We start from the raw sequence: 13,157 nt of genomic DNA, 5'->3' as shown, positions 1-13,157 counted from the left end.
CAGAAACTGAACTAACTTTATAGAGAATGCAGTTTGGCAGTAGCAAGGTAGTGGACCACCCCACTAGACAGAGAGGAGATGAAGGTTGTTAATGCTTCAGCCCTCAGTCCAGTATCACACTTTCTTCTGTCCTCCACTTTCTTGCTCTTTCCAGTCCAGCCCCACCCTGTCTCTCTGGAGGTTTGATTTGCATATCCTTGAATATCCAAATATGATTGGTTCTTATTTTTCTTTATCTGTTACTGTTGTCACTTGACTCCTCACTCTGAGCTTCTCTCAACAACTACATTGGGCATGTGGTCAGCAAGCATGTTGGATATGTGGGTGGCACTTTTCTGCCTGGCACTCTGGTTGACATGTAAGACTGTTTTACCTGGATCATTCCAACACACACACATAGAATAATCACCTTTTTTCTTACTGAATGTCTTTTGTATTTCCTCTGTTTTAGATACTGATGGTCAGAAGGTCCTGACACAGCCTGGTGTTATGTCTGTGAGTCCTGGGCAAACAGCTTCCTTGGACTGCAACATTCAGAAAGATGAGGGCAACTATGTAGGCTGGCAGAAGCAGGTGCCAGGCAGTCCCCTCAGTTTATTTTACGTTTCTTCCGCTCTCACAGCGCTCCTGACTTATATGGCACTGGTTTCTCTTCCAGTCGGTTCACATCAAAAGCCAGCAGCAAAACTGATTATCAGTTAATAATCAGTAATGTGGAGGCTTCAGACAGTGCTGTGTATTACTGTCAAACCTGGGACAGCTCTGCTAGTGCTGGGGTATCACAGTGATAAATAGCAGAACAAAAACCTCTCGCTGCGCTACATCTCACCTTACTGCTCAGATGCTCACATCACACTAGACAGCTGGCCCTCTACACTGACTTGCACCATTAGGTATATTTATTAAAAAAACAGTGATGGCTCTGAGACGATAACCTCTTCTTCAGAAATGAATCCATCTCCAATGATCTTGTCATCTTCTTCAAGACTTCCCCTCTGAAAAATATACCAGAATACATCCAACAAAAATATAGCAGATGAAGTTCATTATGTGACTAAAGCTTGACAATCCAGAGGTGGAGCTGCTGCAACTGAAAAAGAAAGTTAAAAAGGCAGAAACGAGGGCTCAAATTCCTCTAAAAGTGTGATCTATTCAGGTCTAAGTACCCTGTTATTAATAATACAGTTACAAGGCACTATATTATTAATGGCACCATAGACAGATGCCATCTTAGAAGACCAGCATACTGTATTAGAAGACCAACATAGTGATGAGCAAGTAAGTTGCTCATAATTGAATTTATAATTAACCTTTGAGTTTGGATTTGTAAAACATTTCATGAAGTAAAGTGTGTTTCACAACCAAGGATATTTCAGCCATTGATCCTGGAAGAAAAGTGTTTATTCCCTGTTTGGAAGCATTTCTGCTAATTCTGTAGGCATCTGCCTGTCATTTAGTGTTTAAACACATTTCGCTCTTGAAAAAACGTAATCACTGTAATCATAAAAATGTTTCAGAGACAAAAACTAAACTCTGTACTTTTCTCAAAAGCATTGAAAGTGTGCCTGTTCCCATCTGCCGGAATCAAGAAACAGGAATGAGCTCCTGTGTAGTGGGTTTTCCTGGGGAGAAAATCTAGTAATATGCATGATAGTACATTTGGGGTTGTGTCATATTTTTAAACAAAGGTGCTGCACTTTTTGAGGGCGACATAAAACATTAAAACTACAATACCTGAAGCCTGTGAACATTTTCATTTTCCTGGACCACCTCAGTTTTCTTCACAGCTCTTTATCACTACACCAACTTGATATGCAAATGTGTCAGTTTCAGGATTGAGCCTGCACTCTCTCATCCTCCATTCAGCCAGCTGAAGTCATCACACAGCAAAATACTCACAGCTCAAGTCTGTATTGATGGTTTTATCAGTTGTAGTGAATTGTATACGGTAAATAATATATTGTTCTTTGGAATCAGGGGCGGTCCTAGCCTGTTTGGTGCCCTAGGCGAACACCCCTCTGGCACCCCACCAGCGCCCCCAAGCATTCTAATAAATACTGAACAAAATCGGTGCAATAAAACAAACTATTGGAAATGTAATGTCTAACAGAGACAAAATCAAATTTTACATTTAAACAGCACCAAAATATTTCGTTATAGTGTAAAGAATTTTCACTTCAGTACCATCTCCAGTCATCAGTTCACCAGCAGGTCACTAACAACTACATAAACCTTTTCTCTCAGAGCTGCAGTCAGTTTAATATTTCGGGTTAACTTTCCCTGCCTACCATTCTCCACTACGAGTCATTTGCATTAGTAAGTTAGCACGCAAACATATATATCCAAACAAAAACTCTTACTAACTCAAATCATTTTATCAACATGCTCAAAATCTCATTGACGATATTTTACCATTTTAAAGTCTGTAATGTGCACTCCAATTATGGTGAATTTACTAACCTGTGATAAAGAACAGAGAGAGCACACGCATTGAGCTGGCGTCAGCTTCACACAGGAGAATACCCCACCACCCCCCCTCTCCTCCCTGCGGCAAGCAGCAAGCAGCAGGCGACTCACAAATGGAGGCGCCTTTACTTCCGCAAATGAGCAATAGAAAACCAATCAGTGCCCATGCAATCCCAAAATGTACTGGCATGATGTCGGGCAGCATGGGTGCACGCAAAAAAAATTTTTGCCGATGCCCAAGATGCCGTCCCCAACACGATGCCGCCCTGGGCAACGCCCATGTGCCCATATCAAAACCGTCACTGTTTGGAATACATACATTTCATGTGTATTTCATGACTACAACGATCTGTGTTTATGTAGGATGACATAGGAAATGCAAAGCAAGAAATGTTGAACACATAGCTAAAATAGAAACTTTTCATATGTTATAGTGATACCAATATAATGTTGACATGAAGTGTAGAATGTGTGAAGACTGAAGACCAAATATCAAATAAACATATTCACAAAAGGTATAACAAACCAAGTTTGCTTTTAGTCAAGAATAAAACTGAAGTAAAATTGTGAAATTTACAGGTTGGCCTAATGTGTAAAAACTGAAGCCTAAACATTAATGGGTACAAAATAAAACATTTGCATGCATGTGTGTTTGCATGTTTCATTTTCTACCAGTTCTATTTGATATCCACGCTGTTGTTGCAAGGCACTATATTATTAATGGCACCATAGACAGATGCCATCTTAGAAGACCAGCATACTGTATTGGCTAGTGATGTGCAAGTAAATAAATCACAAAAATGCATCAGAGACAGAAACTAAACTCTGTACATTTCTCAAAAGCATTAAAAGTGTGCCTGTCCCCATGGCTGTCTCACAGATCCGCTTAGGTGGTGTGGAGATAAAGTTGCTGCTTCACAGTCAACAGGACTCTTGGTTTGAATCCGGATCCTCATTTGCATTTAGCGCTTTGAGTGGTGAGCTGCTATTGTTATTGTTATATAATAAAAACATACATTTGATTTGAGTATGTGACAGACTCATACATTTGATTGGAGACTGTGATGATGAAGTGTTCCCTTAATATTTTTGAGGAGTGTAGTTTAAATATGATTGATTTTACTGGTGTGTTGTGGATTACCTGCACTACACAGCTCTGGATAAAAAACACAGGTAAACACAGACTTGTGAACGGATATCCTATCCTATACAACAACAACAAAACATTTATTTATATAGTACATTTTCATACAAATAATGTACTTTTCACGTCAACTGTGATATCGGACCACTTCTTTCTTTATTTACGTTCACTGTGTGACTTTCTGAACTTGAATTTTTGAGTGTCTCCGCCACACTTTTGTTGTTTATACCACTGAGTAAGCCAACAAATGGTACGTTTTTCATTGCCTTCACTTCATATTCACTGGAAATTCTTCTTTTTGTCACGTACCTTTGCCATTGTCTTTTAACCAAACACTGAACGAAGGTGATATTTATATTGATTTGCATATTCAAATATGTGAAATTCTGGGAGGAGTCGAGGTGGGGCTGTAGGTGCGTGCGCTTGCGTTAAATTTCATGTTCATTGGGTTTTATAAAGGGGAAGTGTGTGGAACTTTACGTACACACAGCTTTATGCATCTGGATTTTTTTGTGTGTATGCACATTTCCAGTTTTGCCCGTACGCCATGTTTTAGTGTGAATTCTACACACGCCGTCATACATGTGGCTCAAGGAGTTTAGAAATATGATAACTGCATATATATGTTGACACAAAAGACTGGACTCAGACAGACAAACATATACTGTAACATATAGTCTGGCTGTTTACTGGTATTTGGAGTTTTACTTTATCTTGGAGCAGGTAAATAGTCTTACAATATCCAGTCTTTATGGATGATGTCCGATGTTGTGTGGAGTTCTTGCGTTGCTGTTGCTCCAGGTTCAAGTGGAGGATTCTTCATGCATTGGAGTGCACTCTTTGTCTTTGCAGCATGATCCTTGTCAGTGCTGCGCTGCTCCTTCCTCAGCTTGCTTTCTGCTGTCTTTTTCCACTTAATAGGCAAAAGGCATCACTCATTCAGGCCCAAGAGTTTAGCTGCTGAATTTTCCCTCTTGAAGTCATGGCTTCTGAGCCTTATCAGGCTAATGGCACACAGCTTTGGCTTGATAGACTGGGTCACTGGGTCTCAGTTTCTGGTCCATATAGATAAGAATGTGTTGAATTCAGCCCTCAAAGGAAAAGAGGTTCGTAGCTTTTAGTTTGAGAGAAGATTTTAGAAAGTCATTTTAGAGAGTTCCTTCTCCCTGAGAGAATCCCTAGGGAACTCATTGAGTGTCCATTCCCTTGTCTCTTTTCCTTCTTCACTCACTCACTTAATGGGGTGCGTGTGTTTTTAAAGGACAGTGGAACCTTCTCCTGATTGGATTAAAGTCACTTCCATTTACAAAATCAGTGTCTTTTAATAGGTGGGCTCTTCTGTCCTTCTTAGTTGTCATTCCTTTAATTACAGGTCTTTGTCCTTGCTTGAGTCCATTTTGTCCCTTCTGACTCAACAGGTCTGCAGAGGGGCCTCTGGAGAGATGGAAGTGCCACTCTAATTTACACCTTTGTTTTCAGGCAGATCCTGGTGCAAGCTGGAGTTCAGTTACTTAGTTTGGAATGCAAGTGGGGGTTTTGTGTAGCTGGTTGCCTTCATTCCAGTTAAATCTGCTTTTTAAACAGGCCTTGTGTGCCATGAAAGCCTAACAGAATGGGCAATGCCCGGGCACTTTGTCTTACAACACTAACAAATGTTTCACTGTATTCAGTATTTAGTTAAAACCGCTAACAATGCATACCTTAAAAATGTAATTGCATGGATTATTTTAACATGAAAAGAAAGAAGACAACTTTACACAACATAAGAGTAAATTTTTCAACAAGGCCTAAAACATACTTTTCATCATAGTCCTCCACAGTCGACATTGACAAAACTTACGCTTGGCCCCAGAAAATGGAAATGTTTAGAAGTATAATGCTCCTTAACTCAATTGTTAACGCCCACTGCTCCTCCTTTTGACACTGATTGGTTACCTGATCCCATTCAGTTTTGGCACTATTTAAGCTCAGTTTCAAATTGAAATGCAATATACTCTGAGCAGCCATTGAGTGAAATACAATATGTTTGCTTTGGTTTTAGTTATGACATGCATTCTGAATTAAATTACAAAATAAATTTGTATGGCATTTTAAACGGATGTGAAAATTGTGTGCCCTAGTGAAAGGCAATCGATTGTTAATATGTTTTTAATTACGACGTGATAAACTGTACCAAAATGAAATTCACCAGGTGCACATGCATTGCATTGCAATGTTATCAACACGTTGGATTGTATTTAATTTTGGCACAAACAATCTTCCATATTGTGTATTGTGATAAGAGGCCCGGACACAGACAGGTAGACATTGTATAATCACCCACAACACGTTTATTCTACAAATTAATATTTACACAGGTGCACACACAACCCCCAAACTCCCCAAAAGTCCAGGCCCTCACACAATGCCTTCTTCAGGCTGCCTCCACTCCTCTCCACCAAGACTGCATCCTTCTCCTCACCCGACTCCAGCCCCTGAATGGATGGGGATGGCCCCTTTTATACACACCAGGACGTGCTCCAGGGGCCTCCCGATTAGCTTCCACCGGCACTCCCAGTGTGGTGGAAGTACCAGCTGCGCACCCAGAAGCACTGGGGGGAAGAAGACCAGGGACACCTGGAGTGCTTCCAGGTGCACAGTCAGGGCTCCTCAGGCATTGGGGCGCCCCTGGCAGTGACCACGGGCCCCTATGGGGTTGAGGTTCCAAGCTCAGTTCCCGTGGTCCCCAAATCAACCAGGGTGGTTGCCCCCACGTGATCTGGAGGAGGCATAAGCCCTCCTCTGGTTTTCCTGGGCATCCTAGCTGGGTACCACCCCCAGCCACTCGCCACAGTATCATATTCCAGCTATCGCCTTCAGATGGAACTGGCAAAATATAAATGTGGCTCCAATCATTAGAATGGACACAAAATATATTCCAGAAATTATACACCAAATAAGATCATCTTTTGTCCTATCTAAAATTATTGAAACTGTCATCAAAAATAAATTAGAAGACTTCTTTCATAAAAGCAATGTACTAAAAACAGCCATCGTAAGAACCTGCCAAAACAAATTGTTACTGTAGATTTCTCTAAACAGACATACAAAATAAACATAATTTTACATTTTCAATATAACATTTACTGAGACCTTCAACAAATCATCTGGTAGAGTTACACACTGAAGAATAATCCTCAAGCTTGTTAAATATCAAAAATATAAAGTACAACCAAATGGGGAAGGCTGAGGTCACCAGTGGACTCACTTTGAGCTTTCTATTAATGACATTGATTCAGATGTAGAGAGTCAGTCAGTCAGTCATTTTCCAACCTGCAATATCCTCACACAGGGTCACGGGGGTCTGCTAGAGCCAATCCCAACCAGCACAGGGCACAAGGCAGGAACCAATCCCGGGCAGGGCACCAACCCACCGCAGGATTTAGAGAGTGAACGTGTGAAATATACAGATGTCACCAACATTTTGGCAAAGCAAATATTAAGGAGACAGTAAAAATAATCAAACACACAGACAATCTTCAATCCATGTGGAAGTGCATTTTCATTGAAAAAAAAGAAAAATACTGCATGTAACCAAATAGAATGTTAAGTAGAAATAAAAGATGGGAGACCCTGGCATATAGGAAGTGGCCTCTGCAAAGCATTTAGGGCTTTACGCTAATACAACATTCTTGTAAAAAAATCATCCAGTCAATGTACAGAAGCAACTAAAAGGGCAAATAAAATATTAGGATATATTGTAAAAAATCTATCCATGTTCAAATCCACTGGAAAATTTTACTGCCCAACAGCTGATCTTTGATGGCTTAGAAGTGATTCTCATTTATATTTCATTTAAGAATTGACATTGTCATAGATGTTTCTCCTAAAATCCCTTAGGAGACATAAACTTTGATTTGAACCTACAGTCTCAGCATTTGAAGTCCAAAGTCTTAACCACGTGTCTGCCTTTACTTTCAGAATGAGTATGATCTAATCGAAGCACAGCAATATAAATTAGAGAAACTAATTGTATTAATCAGAACTACATTTTTGTAATCAAAGTAAAGTGTTTCATTACCAGAGGCAACTGCACACTTCACCATATATTACTGAGCACACAATGCAGATATTTTTAAATTGCAAAAAAATAAATATCAAGAAACTATTGGGATAAATCCAAGCTAATTGTGTGACTGAGATCTCTGTTGAAACCTAAGAGGCAACACTTTCTTCTGATCTCATTGCTGTCTAGGAGAAACCAAAAAGATGTTAAGGAGATCCTTTATTTGATTTTTCATTCCTGTGGGAAATTATTTAGTTCAATTTGGTCTAAACTGAGTCCAGAGCCTTTATTTGCATTATATCAAAAAAGATGCCAGTCAATTGCATGGCACATGTGCAGACATATTTAGGAATTCCAGAAACAGAAATAACTTTAGAGAGAATGCAGTTTGGCAGTAGGCAAGGTAGTGGACCACCCCACTAGACAGAGAGGAGATGAAGGTTGTTTATACTTCAGCCCTCAGTCCAGTATCACACTTTCTTCTGTCCTCCACTTTCTTGCTCTTTCCAGTCCAGCCCCACCCTGTCTCTCTGGAGGTTTGATTTGCATATCCTTGAATATCCAAATATGATTGGTTCTTATTTTTCTTTATCTGTTACTGTTGTCACTTGACTCCTCACTCTGAGCGTCTCTCAACTGTAGGGCATGTGGTCAGCAAGCATGTTGGATATGTGGGTGGCACTTTTCTGCCTGGCACTCTGGTTGACATGTAAGACTGTTTTACCTGGATCATTCCAACACACACACATAGAATAATCACCTTTTTTCTTACTGAATGTCTTTTGTATTTCCTCTGTTTTAGATACTGATGGTCAGAAGGTCCTGACACAGCCTGGTGTTATGTCTGTGAGTCCTGGGCAAACAGCTTCCTTGGACTGCAACATTCAGAAAGATGAGGGCAACTATGTAGGCTGGCAGAAGCAGGTGCCAGGCAGTCCCCCTCAGTTTATTTTACGTTTCTTCCGCTCTCACAGCGCTCCTGACTTATATGGCACTGGTTTCTCTTCCAGTCGGTTCACATCAAAAGCCAGCAGCAAAACTGATTATCAGTTAATAATCAGTAATGTGGAGGCTTCAGACAGTGCTGTGTATTACTGTCAAACCTGGGACAGCTCTGCTAGTGCTGGGGTATCACAGTGATAAATAGCAGAACAAAAACCTCTCGCTGCGCTACATCTCACCTTACTGCTCAGATGCTCACATCACACTAGACAGCTGGCCCTCTACACTGACTTGCACCATTAGGTATATTTATTAAAAAAACAGTGATGGCTCTGAGACGATAACCTCTTCTTCAGAAATGAATCCATCTCCAATGATCTTGTCATCTTCTTCAAGACTTCCCCTCTGAAAAATATACCAGAATACATCCAACACAATTGCATAATATAGCAGATGAAGTTCATTATGTGACTAAAGCTTGACAATCCAGAGGTGGAGCTGCTGCAACTGAAAAAGAAAGTTAAAAAGGCAGAAACGAGGGCTCAAATTCCTCTAAAAGTGTGATCTATTCAGGTCTATTGCCAATGACTTGTAGAAATGTCTATACAGCTATCACTTCTTTATTTCAGGCTTTAATTGATCCCACCTTATGTTAAGAACTAATACTTTTCATGGTACATCTTGCATTTTATTTTTGCTTCTTCAGAATGTGAGTGTCTAATTAAAAATTCAGATTAGAATAAGATGCATAAGTACCCTGTTATTAATAATACAGTTACAAGGCACTATATTATTAATGGCACCATAGACAGATGCCATCTTAGAAGACCAGCATACTGTATTGGCTTGTGATGAGCAAGTAAGTTGCTCATAATTGAATTTATAATTAACCTTTGAGTTTGGATTTGTAATTTGGATTTGTAAACATTTCATGAAGTAAAGTGTGTTTCACAACCAAGGATATTTCAGCCATTGATCCTGGAAGAAAAGTGTTTATTCCCTGTTTGGAAGCATTTCTGCTAATTCTGTAGGCATCTGCCTGTCATTTAGTGTTTAAACACATTTCCCTCTTGAAAAAAACGTAATCACTGTAATAATAAAAATGTTTCAGAGACAAAAACTAAACTCTGTACTTTTCTCAAAAGCATTGAAAGTGTGCCTGTTCCCATCTGCCGGAATCAAGAAACAGGAATGAGCTCCTGTGTAGTGGGTTTTCCTGGGGAGAAAATCTAGTAATATGCATGATAGTACATTTGGGGTTGTGTCATATTTTTAAACAAAGGTGCTGCACTTTTTGAGGGCGACATAAAACATTAAAACTACAATACCTGAAGCCTGTGAACATTTTCATTTTCCTGGACCACCTCAGTTTTCTTCACAGCTCTTTATCACTACACCAACTTGATATGCAAATGTGTCAGTTTCAGGATTGAGCCTGCACTCTCTCATCCTCCATTCAGCCAGCTGAAGTCATCACACAGCAAAATACTCACAGCTCAAGTCTGTATTGATGGTTTTATCAGTTGTAGTGAATTGTATAGGGTAAATAATATATTGTTCTTTGGAATCAGGGACAGTCCTAGCCTGTTTGGTGCCCTAGGTGCCATGTACTTTTCACGTCAACTGTGATATCGGACCACTTCTTTCTTTATTTCGGTCACTGTGTGACTTTCTGAACTTGAATTTTTGAGTGTCTCCGCCACACTTTTGTTGTTTATACCACTGAGTAAGCCAACAAATGGTACATTTTTCATTGCATTCACTTCGTATACACTGAAATTCTTCTTTTTTACGTACCTTTGCCATTGTCTTTTAACCAAACACTGAATGAAAGGTGATATTTATATTGATTTGCATATTCAAATATGTGAAATTCTGGGAGGAGTCGAGGTGGGGCTGTAGGTGCGTGCACATGCGTTAAATTTCATGTTCATTGGGTTTTATAAAGGGGAAGTGTGTGGAACTTTACGTACACACAGCTTTATGCATCTGGATTTTTATTGTGTATGCACATTTCCAGGTTGCCCGTGCGCCATGTTTTAGTGTGAATTCTACACACGCCGTCATACATGTGGCCCAAGAAGTTTAGAAATATGATAACCGCATATATATGTTGACAAAAAGACTGGACTCAGACAGACAAACATATACCGTAACATATAGGCTGGCTGTTTACTGGTATTTGGAGTTTTACTTTATCTTGGAGCAGGTAAATAGTCTTACAATATCCAGTCTTTATGGATGATGTCCGATGTTGTTGGAGTTCTTGCTTTGCTGTTGCTCCAGGTTCAAGTGGAGGATTCTTCATGCATTGGAGTGCACTCTTTGTCTTTGCAGCATGATCCTTGTCAGTGCTGCGCTGCTCCTTCCTTAGCTTGCCTTCTGCTGTCTTTTTCCACTTAATAGGCAAAAGGCATCACTCATTCAGGCCCAAGAGTTTAGCTGCTGAATTTTCACTCTTGAAGTCATGGCTTCTCAGCCTTATCAGGCTAATGGCACACAGCTTTAGCTTGATAGACTGGGTCTCAGTTTCTGGTCCATATAGATAAGAATGTGTTGAATTCAGCCCTCAAAGGAAAAGAGGTTCGTAGCTTTTAGTTTGAGAGAAGATTTTAGAAAGTCATTTTAGAGAGTTCCTTCTCCCTGAGAGAATCCCTAGGAACTCATTGAGTGTCCATTCCTAGTCTCTTTTCCTTCTTCACTCACTCACTTAATGGGGTGCGTGTGTTTTAAAGGACAGTGGAACCTTCTCCTGATTGGAATAAAGTCACTTCCATTTACAAAATCAGTGTCTTTTAATAGGTGGGCTCTTCTGTCCTTCTTAGTTGTCATTCCTTTAATTACAGGTCTTTGTCCTTGCTTGAGTCCATTTTGTCCCTTCTGACTCAACAGGTCTGCAGAGGGGCCTCTGGAGAGATGGAAGTGCCACTCTAATTTACACCTTTGTTTTCAGGCAGATCCTGGTGCAAGCTGGAGTTCAGTTACTTAGTTTGGAATGCAAGTGGGGGTTTTGTTTAGCTGGGTGTCTGCAGCCTGTTAAATCTGCTTTCTTAACAGGACTGGTGTGCCATGAAAGCCTAACAGAATGGGCAATGCCCGGGCACTTTGTCTTACAACACTAACAAATGTTTCACTGTATTCAGTATTTAGTTTAAACCGCTAACAATGCATACCTTAAAAATGTAATTGCATGGATTATTTTAACATGAAAAGAAAGAAGACAACTTTACACAACATAAGAGTAAATTTTTCAACAAGGCCTAAAACATACTTTTCATCATAGTCCTCCACAGTCGACATTGACAAAACTTACGCTTGGCCCCAGAAAATGGAAATGTTTAGAAGTATAATGCTCCTTAACTCAATTGTTAACGCCCACTGCTCCTCCTTTTGACACTGATTGGTTACCTGATCCCATTCAGTTTTGGCACTATTGAAGCTCAGTTTCAAATTGAAATGCAATATACTCTGAGCAGCCATTGAGTGAAAAACAATATGTTTGCTTTGTTTTAGTTATGACATGCATTCTGAATTAAATTACAAAATAAATTTGTATTGCATTTTACACGGATGTGAAAATTGTGTGCCCTAGTGAAATGCAATCGATTGTTGATATGTTTTAATTATGACATGATAAACTGTACCAAAATGAAATTCACCAGGTGCACATGCATTGCATTGCAATGTTGTCAACACGTTGGATTGTATTTAATTTTGGCACAAACAATCTTCCTTATTGTGTATTGTGGTAAGCGCCCGGACACAGACAGGTAGACATTGTATAATCACCCACAACACGCTTTATTCTACAAATTAATATTTACATAGGTGCACACACAACCCCAAACTCCCCAAAAGTGCAGGCCCTCACACAATGCCTTCTTCAGGCCGCCTCACTCCTCTCCACCAAGACTGCGTCCTTCTCCTCACCCGACTCCAGCCCCTGAATGGATCGGGTGGCCCCTTATACACACCAGGACGTGGTCCAGGTGCCTCCCGATTAGCTTCCACCGGCACTCCCCAGTGTGGCGGAAGTACCAGCTGCGCACCCAGAAGCACTGGGGGGAAGAAGACCAGGGACACCTGGAGTGCTTCCAGGTGCACAGTCAGGGCTCCTCAGGCATTGGGGTGCCCCTGGCAGTGACCACGGGCCTCTATGGGGTTGAGGTTTCAAGCTCAGTTCCAGTGGTCCCCAAATCAACCAGGGTGGTTGCCCCACGTGGTCTGGAGGAGGCATAAGCCCTCCTCTGGTTTTCCTGGGCATCCCAGCTGGGTACCACCCCAGCCACTCGCCACAGTATCATATTCCAGCTATCGCCTTCAGATGGAATTGGCAAAATATAAATGTGGCTCCAATCATTAGAATGGACACAAAATATATTCCAGAAATTATTCACCAAATAAGCTCATCTTTTACCTATCTAAAATTATTGAAATTGTCATCAAAAATAAATTAGAAGACTTCTTTCATAAAAGCAATGTACTAAAACAGCTATCGTAAGAACCTACCAAAACAAATTGTTACTGTAGATTTCTCTAAACAGACATACAAAATAAACA

The 13,157-nt window shown here is 40.4% G+C and overlaps 1 gene segment (V, D, J or C); it reads left to right on the top strand.

Moving 5' to 3' along the window:
* The first annotated feature begins 272 nt into the window (after nt 1–272).
* On the top strand, nt 273–9,233 carry LOC120537544. The segment is given in 3 exon segments: nt 273–299; nt 8,306–8,364; nt 8,458–9,233. Coding segments are annotated over 3 exon segments (402 nt in total).
* The last annotated feature ends 3,924 nt before the right edge of the window (nt 9,234–13,157 follow it).

The sequence above is a fragment of the Polypterus senegalus genome, chromosome 10 (genome assembly GCF_016835505.1).
Source record: "Polypterus senegalus isolate Bchr_013 chromosome 10, ASM1683550v1, whole genome shotgun sequence".
NCBI classification, from domain to species: Eukaryota; Metazoa; Chordata; class Cladistia; order Polypteriformes; family Polypteridae; genus Polypterus; species Polypterus senegalus.
This window is presented reverse-complemented; position numbering and strand designations above follow the sequence as displayed.